The sequence below is a fragment of the Saimiri boliviensis genome, chromosome 10 (genome assembly GCF_048565385.1).
Source record: "Saimiri boliviensis isolate mSaiBol1 chromosome 10, mSaiBol1.pri, whole genome shotgun sequence".
Classification (NCBI taxonomy): domain Eukaryota; kingdom Metazoa; phylum Chordata; class Mammalia; order Primates; family Cebidae; genus Saimiri; species Saimiri boliviensis.
This window is the reverse complement of record NC_133458.1, coordinates 6438834-6453563: the sequence shown is the minus strand read 5'-3', so window position 1 is coordinate 6453563 and position 14730 is coordinate 6438834. Positions and strand designations below refer to the sequence as shown.

The window sequence follows — 14730 nt, the reverse complement described above, 5'->3', positions numbered from 1 at the left end:
CTTGAGCCTGGGAAGGGGAGGTGTAGTGACCTGAGATAGCGCCACTGCCCTCTAGCCTGGGTGACAGAGCGAGATTCCATCTCAAAAAAAGGAAAGAAACTTCCAAACGTAAGCAGAAGATACACCGTGTCCCCCCTTATCTGCAGTTTCACTTCCTGTTTCAGTTATAGCCAACCACAGTTCGTAACTATTAAACAGAAAATTCTAGAAATAAATATACAAGTTTTAAATTGCATGTCATTCTGAGTAGCATAATAAAATATCACACCATCCCAATTCTGTACCCCCTGGGACATGAATCATCCCTTTGTCCAGCATATCCATGCTATATATACTACGTGTTTGTTTCTGTATACAAAAAACATATAGTGTATGTAAGGTTTACTAATATCTGTGGTTTCAGCATCTACTGGGGGTCTTGGAACACATCCTCCATGGATAAGAAAAGATGTACTCCAAAATCTGACATAGGCCTATTATAGAAAATTAAAATTGGCCAGGCGCGGTGGCTCATGCCTGTAATCCTAGCACTTTGGGAGGCCGAGGTGGGTGGATCACCTGAGGTCAGTAGTTCAAGACCAGCCTGGCCATAATGGTGAAACCCCATCTTAAAAAAAAAAAGAAAATTAAAATTAATGATGTCCAGATTCAAGTAAAGAGTCAATAGAAGCAAAGTATGGTTAACCTGCAGTTTCAGAAGTGAAAAAAGAATTTAAGTGTCCACGGTAAAGGGAACCCTAGTAAATTTTGCTTGACAGTTTAATCCTCTTAGGGAAGATTAACACATCAGGCAATCAGACCTTGGTGATGGTAGAGTAGCCATTATGGCAAACTGTTTCTCTTAATTCTCTAAGCAACCTTTCCAAGGCAAAATTTCCTAACTAGAAAAGAATACACAGTGGACACAATTTTAATCTATTTGACAGTTTCACTAATATTGTGAATCAATAGATTTGACATTTGGATTGTAAATCAGTATCGGTTAAATTCTATTATTATAACAATAGCTATCTAATAACAGTTATTTGAGCTTACTGTGGTATCAGCAGTACATTCTTTATATTATATCCTTCAATTGTTACATCAACCCTATTTGTTACTATTCTATTTTTCACATGAGAAAACTGGTGTAAATGCCAGAGCCAGGATTTAATCAAGATCTGATTCTCAAAGCCTGGAATTTTTCTACTACCCTATACAACCTCAGTATCACTGAGACTAATCAAACGAGTGCAAGGATTAAACTGAGTTTTTGGACCTATTAAACTGAAGATCAGGTCAGGTGCAGTGGTTCACACCTGTCATCCAAGCACTCTGAGAAGCTGAGACAGGAGTAGTATTTGAGGCCAAAAGTTCAAGACCAGCCTGGGCAACATAGTGAGATCCCATCCCTATAGAAAAATAAAATTTACAAACAGGAGGAAAGCCATATCTGATGTCCTGTCTGGGCAATTATCTGATTTTTTTTTTCTTTTTAAGACTGGAGTCTCACTCTGAGCCCAGGCTGGAGTGCAGTGGCGCAATCTCAGCTCACTGCAACCTCCACCTCCTGGGTCCCGGTTCAAGCAATTCTCCTGCTTCAGTCTCCCAAGTAGCTGGGATTACAGGCACATGCCACCATGCCCAGCTAATCTTTGTATGTTTGGTAAGGATGGGGTTTCACCATGTAGGCCAGGCTGGTCCACCCACCTCAGCCTCCCAAAGTCTTGGGATTACAGGCGTGAGCCACTACACCTGACTATCTGACTATCTGACTTCTTTCAACCATTTCTTTAGTTGAAACTCAAATGCTAACAAGGTGTCCCAAATGTTTTTCGCAGCAGCAGCATTACTGGAACAAGCATGTAGTCTAAAAAAGGGATACTGCTCAGACATTTAATGGTAAACATTTCTTTTTTTTTTTTGAGACGGAGTTTCACTCTTGTTACCCAGGCTGGAGTGCAATGGCACGATCTCGGCTCACCGCAACCTCTGCCTCCTGGGTTCAGGCAATTCTCCTGCCTCAGCCTCCTGAGTAGCTGGGATTACAGGCACATGCCACCATGCCCAGCTAATCTTTGTATGTTTGGTAAGGATGGGGTTTCACCATGTAGGCCAGGCTGGTCCACCCACCTCAGCCTCCCAAAGTCTTGGGATTACAGGCGTGAGCCACTACACCTGACTATCTGACTATCTGACTTCTTTCAACCATTTCTTTAGTTGAAACTCAAATGCTAACAAGGTGTCCCAAATGTTTTTCGCAGCAGCAGCATTACTGGAACAAGCATGTAGTCTAAAAAAGGGATACTGCTCAGACATTTAATGGTAAACATTTCTTTTTTTTTTTTGAGACGGAGTTTCACTCTTGTTACCCAGGCTGGAGTGCAATGGCACGATCTCGGCTCACCGCAACCTCTGCCTCCTGGGTTCAGGCAATTCTCCTGCCTCAGCCTCCTGAGTAGCTGGGATTACAGGCACGCGCCACCATGCCCAGCTAATTTTTTGTATGTTTAGTAGAGACGGGGTTTCACCATGTTGACCAGGATGGTCTCGATCTCTTGACCTCATGATCCACCCGCCTCGGCCTCCCAAAGTGCTGGGATTACAGGCTTGAGCCACCGCGCCCGGCCAATGGTAAACATTTTATGGAGTCTTAACTCTGTCGCCCCGGCTAGAGTGCAGTGGTGCAATCTCAGCTCACTGCAACATCCTGGGTTCAAGTGACTCTCCCGCCTTAGCCTCCTGAGTAGATGGAATTACAGGTGCCCACCACCACACCCGGCTACTTGTTCTATTTTTAGTAGAGATGGGGTTTCACCATGTTGGCCAGGCTGGTCTTGAACTCCTGACCTCAAGCGATCTGCCTGCCTCGGCCTCCCAAACTGCTGGGATTACAGACGTGAGCCACCGCGCCCGGCTGGAGGCTCTTTAGACTCCTCTTTCTTCTCTCAACTGTGAGCCACCAAGCCTGGCCGAATACAATCCTTAATAGTTGTACTACTGATATGAGGAGGAGATTTACTTCAAGTGAAAATGTACGTGTAACCTGGTAACACAGGGAAAGCGGAGAGCAGGTGGAAAGAGTAGGAGGCAGAGAGCAGCAGCGATGTGAAGACGTGTGGGATCAAGATAAAGCTTAGCCCTTCTCACCACACTCCCTAGAATCAGAGGGCTAATTCTACTTCACATGTGAAAGCAGACTTCTCTGCCACTTTCAAAATTCAGTTGTCCTTCAGGGCATGGTAGTGGCTCTTCAATAAAGCATTTGTCTAAATTTTATGGAAAAGAACTATTCCTCAAATACTATACAGTTAAATGCCATTGTTTCAAAGTATATTCCCTGAAGGGCCACTGCTTTTATAAATACTTTTAAAAAGTGATCATCCAGTAAGAGGAAAGGGAAAATAGAAGAATACATAAAAAGTCAAGCAAAAGCTGGGGGCGGTGGCCCACGCCTGTAATCCTAGCACTTTGGGAGGCTGAGGTGGGTGGATCACCGGAGGTCAGGAGTTCAAGACCAGCCTGGCCATCATGGTGAAACCCCATCTTTAAAACAAACAAACAAACAAAAAAGCCAAGCAAAAGTTACATATACATGACTATTTAAGCAGCATCAATTGCTAAGAATTTGTAAGCAATAAATTTTTTTTTTTTTTTGAGACGAAGTCTAGCTCTGTCACCCAGGCTGGAGTGCAGTGGTGTGATCTTGGCTCACTGCAACCTCTGCCTCCCGGGTTCAAGCAATTCTCCTGCCTCAGCCTCCCGAGTAGCTGGGATTACAGGCACACGCAACCTTGCCCAGCTAATTTTTGTATTAGTAGACATGGGGTTTCACCATGTTGGCCAGGATGGTCTCAATCTGTTGACCTTGTGGTCCGCCCACCTCGGCCTCCCAAAGCGCTAGGATTACGGGCATAAGCCACCACGCCCAGCCGTAAGCACTGCATTTTTTAAAAAGTTTTTTTTCATGGACGGTTTATCATCTAACTGTAGTACTAAATTTTAAACTTAAGAAGTTTCCCAAATTATTAATTGCATTAAATGAATGCTTAAAATTAGAAAATTTTATCAGACTGTGCTTCAAAATTTCACTTAAGGCATAAAAATAATCTATATACCAGATCATAGCAAGAGGCAGGAAAGCACAAAATCAAAACTGCAGGAGCTTTCTGATGGTGAAACACTCATTACCCCATTTGTATGGGAAGAACTAGGCTGGAAAAATACTTCTGGTATCTTCTCCGATACTTTCCTTCTCTCTTCTTCCAGGAGAGACATTGCTCTATGGGTAATTTTAAGAGCAGAAACTAGACATGTCTGTCCCTTCCTCAGACAGCTTGCCTGCAGGAAGCACACATTTTCCTATGTTCCTTCAGGCCTTAAGTTTGACAGAGTCAGGCCCTTAAGAGTCCTGAGGAGAGGAAATGGTGACACGTGATCAACTGCCAGGTCCAGTATGAGGACATAGAAATGACCGCTGCACTGGCAACTGGTCGCACATAACTCTGATGGGAGCACTTCAGTGAACAGGGTGGAGAGGGAAGCCAGAACACAGTGGGAAGGTTACCGTAAGAGAAGGAAGTGGGGGCAGATAGCACAACTCATGGCTGTGATGAGGGTACAGAACTGGGGCTGGCAGGGGGAGTGTGGTGGAGAGGGAGGTCTTTCGTTTGTTTTGTTTTCATTGTTTTAGGTTGGGATATTGATGAAAAAGACTGGGAGAAATGATGCAGAAAGCAGAGAAAATGATGGAAGGGGGAGGAACGACAGGTGTGATTTCCTTGAAGCGGCAGCATGGGGATGGATGGAATGCATCTCACAAGTGCAGAAGTTGCCCTTTCTTAGGAGCAAAAGTTATCACTCTATTATTTATTTATTTTTTTCTTTCTTTTGGCCCAAGAAAAAATTATTATTCTATTTTAGGAGGAGGAAATTCTGAAAAACAAATCAGTATGTTATTAATATAGATTTGATGAAAAAGCAGGAATTGCCATACTAATATGTGATAAAGTAGACTTCTAAGCAATAAAATTACCAGAGACAATGAGGCACATTACAAAATGAAGTTATCAATCCACCAGGAAGACACAGCAATCCTAAGTGAGTGAAATCAAACAGTGCCCTCAAAATACATGAAGCAAAATTAATAAAGCTGAAAAGAGAAACCAATACATCCACTTATCTTTAGGACTTCAACACCCACCTCTCAACAACTGATAGAACTACTAGACAGAAACCCAGCAAGGATATAGAAGACGCAAACACCACACTCAAACGGCAAGCTCTAATTTACATGTTAAGAAGACGCCTCCTGACAGCAGCAGAACACCCAATTTTTTCAAGCACCCATGGAACATTCAAGACAGACCATATCCTGAGCTGTAAAACAAAATTCAAGAAATTTAGGGCCGGGCACGGTGGCTCACGCCTGTAATCCCAACACTTTGGGAGGCCAAGGCGGGTGGATCACCTGAGATCAGGAGTTTGAGACCAGCCAGGGTAACACGGGGAAACCTCGTCTCTATCAAAAAAAAAAAAAAAAATTAGCCAGGCATGGCACCGTGCGCCTGAAGTCCCAGCTACTCAGGAGGCTGAGGCTGCAGTGAGCCAAGATTGCGTCACTGCACTCCAGCCTGGGCGACAGAGCGAGACTCCATCTTCAAAAAATAAAAAGTTTTTTTTAAAAAAAAAAAGAAATTTAGAACTGAAGGCTTGGCACGGTGGCTCACATCTGTAATCCCAGCAGTTTGGAAGACTGAGACAGGTGGCTCACAAGGTAAGGGGATTGAGACCAGCCTGGTCAACATGGTGAAACCCTGTCTACTAAAAATACAAAAATAGGCCGGGCGCGGTGGCTCATGCCTATAATCCCAGCACTTTGGGAGGCTGAGGCAGGTGGATCACGAGGTCAAGAGATGGAGATCATCCTGGTCAACCTGGTGAAACCCCGTCTCTACTAAAAATACAAAAATTAGCTGGGCGTGGTGGCACACACCTGTAGTCCCAGCTACTTGGGAGGCTGAAGCAGGAGAACTGCTTGAACCCAGGCGGCAGAGGTTGCGGTGAGCCGAGATCGAGTCATTGCACTCCAGCCTGGGTAACAAGAGCAAAACTCCGTCTCAAAAAAAATAAATTAATAAAAATAAGCTGGGTGTGGTGACGCGTGCCTGTGTCCCGGCTACTCGGGAGGCTAAGGCAGGAGAATCGCTTGAACCCAGGAGAAAATAAACAAACAAATAAACAAACAAATTTAGAACTGAAGGACGTGTGCAGTGGCTCACGCCTGTAATCCCAGCACTTTGGGAGGCCGAGGCAGGAGGATCACCTGAAGTCAGGAGTTTGAGACCAGTCTGGCTAACATAGCGAAATCTGGTCTCCACTGAAAATACAAAACTTATCTGGGCATGGTGGCGCACATGCCTGTAGTCTCAGCTACTCGGGAGGCTAAGGCAGAAGAATCGTTTGAACCTGGGAGGCGGAGGTTGCAGTGAGCCGAGATCGGGCCACTGCACTCCAGCCTGGGCAGTAGAGCGAGACTCAGTCTCCAAATAAATAACTAAATAAACAAACAAACAGGGTAAAGGAGTCAGGGCTGAGAGGAGGAGGGCTGCTTTATACTGGATGAGCAGGAAAGGTTTCTCCTGTTTGTTGATATCTGAGTGGAAACTAAGAAGCACATGAAGAAGTAAGCCATGTGAATTTCTGAGGGGAGCACAATCGAGGCAGAATGACCAGAAAGCACAAACCGCTCTGACATGGAACCATGTTTGGCATATTCAAGGGACATGTCTGGAGAAGACTGGGGAGGCAGGAGATGAGAACAAAAGAGCAGAAGACTGAAACAAAGGGTATGGGTGGGGCTACAGGGCAACTCCTGTACCCATGTAGGAGAGGATAAGGATTCTGGATTTTACTGTAAACAATATGGGAGCCTCTGGGAAGCTTTCCAGCAGAAGAGTCAGCTTATGTTTAAAATGAATCAATCTGGATATTCGGTAGAAAATAGCCTGGAGTAAGTGTGGAAAGGCTGGAAGCAGAGACTATTTAGGTTACTGCAATAAAAGGAGGTGCTTGGCGACAGCAGCAGGAATGATGGACAAGCAGGAATGACAGTTGCCGTAACGATAGCGGAAAGCGGTCAAATTCACCATGTATACTGAACGTACAGGAGACAGGATTTGCTTAGGAATCAAGTGCACTGACAGGATATGTGAGAACAAGCAGAGTCAAGGAGGACTCCAAGGTGTCTGGCTTATGCACCAGGTAGAATGACTCAAGACTTCACTTTGAGACACATTACGTTTTTGAGCCCCATTTTTAAATTTTGAAAAATTTAGATGGTTGTGGTGGCTCACACCTGTAATCCCAACACATTGGGAGGTGGAGGCAGGCAAATCACTTGACGTCAGGAGTTCAAGACCAGCCTGCCCAACATGGTAAAACTCCTACTCTACTAAAAATACAAAAATTGGCCAGGTATAGAAGCTCACGCCTGTAAACCCAGCCTCCCAGCACTTTGGGAGGCTGAGGCAGGCGAATCACCTGAGGTTGGGAGTTCGAGACCAGCCTGACCAAAATGGAGAAAACCCCATCTCTACTAAAAATACAAAATTAGCCAGGTGTGGTGGCACATGCCTGTAATCCCAGCTACTAGGGAGGCTGAGGCAGGAGAATCGTTTGAACCCGGGAGGAGGCAGCTGCAGTGAGCCAAGATTACACCATTGCACTCCAGCCTGGGCAACAAGAATGAAACTCTGTCTTAAAAAAAAAAAAAAAATTAGCTGGGTGTGGTAATGGGTGCCTGTACTCCCAGCTACTCAGGGAGGCTAAGGCAGGAGAATGGCTTGAACCAGGGAGGTGGAAGTTACAGTAAGCTAAGATTGCGCCATGGCATTCCAGCCTGGGCAATAGAGACACTATATCAAAAAAAAAAAAAAAAAAAAAAATTCAAAAATTTGGCTGCAGGCCACGGCTAATACCTGTTATCCCAGAACTTTTGGAAGCTGAGGCAGGCAGATCATGAGGTCAAGAGATGGAGACTATCCTGGCCAAAATGGTGAAAAAACCTACAGAGAAAATTTAAGAACACTATAGCGAACACCAAATACCTTCACCTAGATCCACCAATTGCTAACATTTTGCCAAATTTGCGTTAACTTTTTCTTTTGCAGAACAACTTCACCTCATATGCTTTAATATATATATCTCCCAAGCAAAAAGATATTCCTAGCAAAGAAACAAAAACAAAAAATAAAACCAAAATAAACTCAAAAAAGAGAAAAAAAGGTCGGGCACGGTGGCTCACACTTGTAATCCTAGCACTTTGGGAGGCCGAGGTAGGTGGATCACCTTAGGTCAGGAGTTTAAGACCAGCCTGGACATCATGGTGAAACCCCATATTTAAATAAATAAATAAATAAATAAATTTTTTTAAAAAAGAGAGAGAAAAAAGGTATTCTTCTGCATAATCACATTACAATCACAATCATAAATTTAACATCGATACACACAATACTCTTCTCTAATATATAAACTCTTTAGTGTATTTTCCTTGGATCTAGATGCAATTGAGGATTTATCCTGAATCGTGTTAAATCTGGGATGCCTATTAAATGTATACATGGTTCTGTCAAGATGATAGAACATAAGTCTGGAATTCTGCAAGAAGGTTGGATGTTTTGTTGTGAGAAAAGTGAATTAGTAGGGAAATACAGTTAGACTGGATGCCCTTTTAAGACTGATGATTGGCCGGGCGCAGTGGCTCAAGCTTGTAATCCCAGCACTTTGGGAGGCCGAGGCGGGTGGATCACGAGGTCAAGAGATCGAGACCATCCTGGTCAACATGGTGAAACCCCGTCTCTACTAAAAATACTAAAAATTAGCTGGGCATGGTGGCGTGTGCCTGTAATCCCAGCTACTCAGGAGGCTGAGGCAGGAGAATTGCCTGAACCTAGGAGGCGGAGGTTGTGGTGAGCCGAGATCGCGCCATTGCACTCCAGCCTGGGCAACAAGAGCGAAACTCCGTCTCAAAAAAAAAAAAAAAAAAAAAAGACTGATGATTATAAATTTAAAATGGAGCCAGGCGCAGTGGCTCACACTTGTAATCCCAGCACTTTGGGAGGCCAAGGGAGGTAGATCTCTTGAGTCCAGGAGTTGAGACCAGCTTGGGCAACATGGCAAAACCCCATCACTACAAAAAATACAAAGATTAGCCAGATGTGGTACTGTGTCCCTGCAGTCCCAGCTACTCGAGGGGCTGAGGTGGGAAAATCACGTGAGCCAGGACATCAAGGCTGCAGGGAGCTGTAATAGTGCCACTGCCATCTAGCCTGGGTGACAGAGTGAGACCCTTTCTCAAAAAAATGAAAATATATAAATTTAAAATCAGTCAGCCTAGTTGTGATTTTCTCTAGTAATATTCAGCTGAGTGGAAGTAGACAGTTGGGTTTCACCATGGTGAGGTAAATAGGTTAGAAGTGTTAAGAGGCAAGTAATTTGATGAGAATTATAATGGAATAATTGTAATGAAGGAACATGGAGGGGTAAAAAGGATGCAAAGATAAAAGGTGATAAGCATTATTCTAAAAGTCTGTGATTACACAACACCAATTATTATTTTAAAAGAAATATTAAATATTTATCTTAGGTAATATTTGCCTCTAGTGTCGGGCGCGGTGGCTCAAGCCTGTAATCCCAGCACTTTGGGAAGCCGAGGCAGGTGGATCACGAGGTCAAGAGATCGAGACCATCCTGGTCAACATGGTGAAACCCCGTTTCTACTAAAAATACAAAAAATTAGCTGGGTGTGGTGGCACGTGCCTGCAATCCCAGCTACTCAGGAGGCTGAGGCAGAATTGCCTGAACCCAGGAGGCAGAGGTTGCGGTGAGCCGAGATCGCGCCATTGCACTCCAGCCTGGGTAACAAGAGCGAAACTCTGTCTCAAAAAAAAAAAAAAAAATTCGCCTCTAGCAAAAAGATCACCCTGTAGCTTTTCTTTTTAAGAAAACCAGGCCAGCACAGTGGCTCATGCCTATAATCCCAGCACTTTGGGAGGCGGAGGCTGGAGGATCACATGAGGTCGGGAGTTCAAGACCAGCCTGACCAACATGGAGAAACCCCATCTCTACTAAAAATACAAAAATTAGCCGGGTGTGGTGGTGCATGCCAGCTACTCAGGAGGCTGAGGCAGGAGAATCGTTTGAACCTGGGAGACGGAGGCTGCAGTGAGCCGAGATCGCACTATTGCACTCCAGCCTGGACAACAAGAGCAAAACTCCATCTCAAAAAAAATAAAAAATGAAAACCAATCGTTATTATCACTAAAATTTTAAGTTTACTAAGGCAGACACTGTGTTTGGTTCAAAGAATACAAAGAAGTATATGAATCCACTTCCTTAAGGTAGAAATGTAAAGGAACTGAGAAATTGGTCTACCACCCCTCATTTCACAAAGGTTTAGCAAAGGTTAAATGATATCCAAAATGACAATGCTTGCTCCTAGCAGAACCAAGGTTTCTGAACTTCCAGTCCAGCATTCTCCGAATCTAAGCCTCCAAAATATGTCATTAGAAAATTCCTGGAAGAGGCTGGGCGCGGTGGCTCACGCCTGTAATCCCAGCACTTTGGGAGGCCGAGGCGGGTGGATCACGAGGTCAAGAGATCGAGACCATCCCGGTCAACATGGTGAAACCCCGTCTCTACTAAAAATACAAAAATTAGCTGGGCATGGTGGCACGTGCCTGTAATCCCAGCTACTAGGGAGGCTGAGGCAGGAGAATTGCCTGAACCCAGGAGGCGGAGGTTGCCGTGAGCCCAGATCGCGCCATTGCACTCCAGCCTGGGTAACAAGAGCGAAACTCCGTCTCAAAAAAAAAAAAAATTCCTGGAAGAATGTACAAATATTCACAGGGCTATTCTTGGGAAATGGTAACAAGACTGGAGACATTTCCTACTTTTCACTTCAGTGCTATTGGAATTTTCTGCCATGTACACGAACTGCTTTAATAATAAATATAATGGGGTTAGTTTTTTTTTTTAAAGAAAGCATGGTACCCCGTGCATAGCAACCAAAACTGGACAGACACTTCCAATTTTTTACTATTTTTAAATGCAAGGCATATTAGCATTCTTGAAAAAATGCAAAGTACACCATTTTTTAACAACTATAAGCAAATGAGGCCATTTGGTAGATGATACCAAAATACTGCCCAAATCGCTGAATCATTTCTCACAATTTCAGTGAGATTTAGAAGTAAAAATTCCACTGCTACTGTGCAAAGACAAGGTAAAAATGGATTGTTCTATTGTGAACTGTAGTCAAATGCTTGCCTTTTTAAAATCAAGATCACATGTGTTTTCCACTCTCCACCTGGCTTATCATAAACTTCATCCTTAGAATCTGCTAAAAATATATTTTTTGTTTGTTTTTTTGAGACGGAGTCTTGCTCTGTCACTCAGGCTGGAGTGCAGTGGCATGATGTCAGCTCACTGAAACCTCTGCCTCCCAGGTTCAAGAGATTCTCCTCCCTCAGCCTCCTAGGTAGCCGGGATTACAGGCACCCACTACCATGCCCAGCTAATTTTTTTTTATTTTTAGTAGACAGAGGGTTTCACCATGTTGACCAGGCTGGTCTTGAACTCCTGACCTTAAGTGATCCGCCTGCCTCGGCCTCCCAAAGTGCTAGGATTACGGGAGTGAGCCACCATGCCCAACCTAAAAAAATATTCTTACAACTTTGACCCCGTATGAAATGTCTTTTCCCTGCTGCTCACAAGAAAGGTTAACTATTTTATTAGGTTCTAATTCTAGTGAATTAAAATTTTAAAGTAGGCAGGGAGCAGTGGCTCACACCTGTAATCCCCAGCACTTTGGGAAGCCAAGGCAGGTGGATCACAAGGTCAGGAATTCAAGACCAGCCTGGCCAACACAGTGAAACTCCACCTCTACTAAAGAAACAAACAAACAAAAATTAGCCAGGCCTGGTGGCACGCACCTGTAGTCCCAGCTACTCAGGAGGTTGAGGCAGAACTGCTTGAACCCGGGCGGCGGCGGAGGCTGCAGTGAGCCGAAGGTTGCAGTGAGCTGAGATCACACCACTGCACTCCAGCCTGGGCAACAGAGCAAGACTGTCTCAAAAAAAAAATTAAAATAGGTTATTTCAGTTTCTTGGGTTAGCTTATGACTTCAGATATATTCCTCAACACAATGCCTCCAAGTAACCTCAGAGTAGATGAATGTCCAAAGAAGCTAGTGTTCAAACAAGTTTGACAGTGGCCATATAATTCCCCAAGATACTTGAAGGGAAAGAGGCTGGCTTAACTGGTTTTGTTAATGCAAGGAAAACAGAGCAGTGCCAATTCCCTAGCTTCCTATTCTCCATTCCACCCCACTCTACTCCAGAGCAATATGAGCTAGGCTCTGGATTGCCACACAGACAAGGGAGGCAAAGGACATGGTGTTAAATTCTTTGTTCCATGACGTGACTGTGCTAGATTCCCATTTTTTGGATGCTAGGCTTGTTCCGACGGCAAAAATCATTGGACCTTAACCTGGTTTCAAATAATCATTTAAATATAAGGTTTTGGTGGGGAGCGGTGGCTCACGCCTGTAATCCCAGCATTTTGGGAGGCTGAGGCAGGTGGATCACCCGAGGTCAGGAGTTCAAAACTAGCCTGGCCAACACGACGAAATCCTGTCTCTACTAAAATTACAAATACTAGCCGAGTGAGGTGGGGCATACCTGTAATCCTAGCTATTTGGGAAGGTGAGACAGGGGAATCTCCAGACTGGGTGACAGAGTGAGATTTCATCTCAAAAAAAAAAAAAAAAAAAATATATATATATATATATGTTTGAATATATATTATATACTATGTATTGTATATATTATATGTATTTTTAAATATATATATGGTTTTAACTGTAGCCATTCTTATACTAAACAGTGGATCTCCTCTTTAGGAACAGGGATAGTCAAACTATGGCCAGCAGGCCAAATCCAAAACACAAAGTTTTATTGGAACACTGCCATGTGCCTTTGTTTATTAGCTATGACTGCATTCCCACTAGAACAGCAGAGCTGAGTGGCTGTGACACAAACAGCATGGCCTGCAAAGCCTAAATATTAACGACACGGACTTCCACAAAGCAGTCTGCTGACTCTTTTGAGATTGCTTCCTCGCTCTCATCTGCGTCAAAGATCCTGCATACCCTGCCTGTTGCTCAGCGCTGACTTCCCAACCTGTTGCCCCTCACTCACTCGGTTTGTTCCAGTCTTACATAACTCCTTTGCAGTTCCCTAAATGAGCCACGCTCTTGCTTAATTCAGAGCCCAGGTACTCTCCACTGTCTCTGCTTTGAATGTCATCCTCTCCTTAACAAAGCACCTCCACGGTCCTTGAAACTTCACTCGTCTCCCCCTGCGTCTTCCATGACGCCTGCCCCTCTAACGGATACGAACTTTTCTGCATATACTGTAATTCTCACAGCGGCCGCCCTTACGAGTTCTTTAACAGCAGAACTTACGTCTTTTGTTGCCTACTCCTATCCCTTAACCCGTAGCTGATACCCAGTAGGCGCTGGACACTTGGTTCAATTCTTGAGGGGCATCCAACGGCTATGTGTGGCTCTGGAGGTACTCGGGCTGGAAACGCATCTCGGGGTGGCGAGGCCAGATGCACTAAGCAGACACGTGGGCTGCAGGGAGGTGAAGCAACCTCCTCAAACACCACCTATTCCAGAAACGCTCCAAATGCTCCAACGGGCGGCCGCCCTTTTGTAGCTTTCCTTGCATAGCGGTAGACTCTCTCCATCTCCGCTCGGTCCTCCCACTTAGGAGGACTCCAGGCTGCCCAGGGGCGGACCTCTGGGGCCGCGGAGGGTGCCAGCATCGCCGGCCTCCAGGCCGAGCGCCCGGTCCCCGCCCGGCCAGGCCAAGCCGCCCCGAGCCTCCCAGCCCCCGGGGTCCCTCGGCTCCCCTCACCCACCGGTGGCCTCGTTCCCATCTCCCTCGCTCGCCACCCGGCGGCTCTCACCTCGGTCCCAGACTCAGTCCTATGGAAGTCACTACACATCGCCCCGTAGGCTCGGCGCACCAGGAACTCAACTTTCCCGCCACCAACGCCATTCACCGACGGCGCGGACCCTACAGCCAGTCAAACCCGCCCACCCGCGCGCGTGCGCACCGAGACAGGACGCGGCGCCAAGGCGGGAGCATGCGCAATGGGGTGCGCGTGCTCTGGTGACGTCAGACTCCCGCGTCCCCAGCGGCGCTCTCCGGCGTCTCCCTGGGGACTGGGCAGGGGTGGCGGTCGGGGGACCATTGGTGCTTTTCTTCTCTGTCGTCAACTTCGGTTCGTTACTATTGCATTAGGTAAAACTGGCCGCACGTCCTTTGTTTACCCATTAAAATACATGTACTGCACAAGCAGGCCTTTTTGTCCGTTCTCGGGCGAGTGCGATTCATGGTTAATTCTGGGAAAAAAAAAAAAAAAAAAAGATAAAAGTATACTAAATTTAGGCCGGGCGCGGTGGTTCACGCCTGTAATCCCAGCACTTTGGGAGGCCGAGGAGGGGGGATCACGAGGTCAAGAGATCGAGACCATCCTGGTTAACATGGTGAAACCCCGTCTCTACTAAAAATACAAAAATTAGCTGGGCATGGTGGCGCGTGCCTGTAATCCCAGCTACTCAGGAGGCTGAGACAGGAGAATTGCCTGAACCCAGGAGGCGGAGGTTGCGGTGAGCCGAGA

General features: G+C 45.5%; 1 protein-coding gene across 2 annotated transcripts in view; it reads right to left on the bottom strand.

Moving 5' to 3' along the window:
• Window positions 1-14157, bottom strand: part of XRCC2 (X-ray repair cross complementing 2) — a 46735-nt gene extending 32578 nt beyond the window's left edge. For both annotated transcript variants that reach the window (XM_003929891.3, XM_074378873.1), the window contains exon 1: window positions 14014-14157. In XM_003929891.3, coding sequence (XP_003929940.1) covers window positions 14014-14052 — 39 coding nt within the window. In that variant the 5' untranslated portion in view covers window positions 14053-14157. The remainder of the gene's footprint in view (window positions 1-14013) is intronic.
• Window positions 14158-14730: the final 573 nt, after the last annotated feature.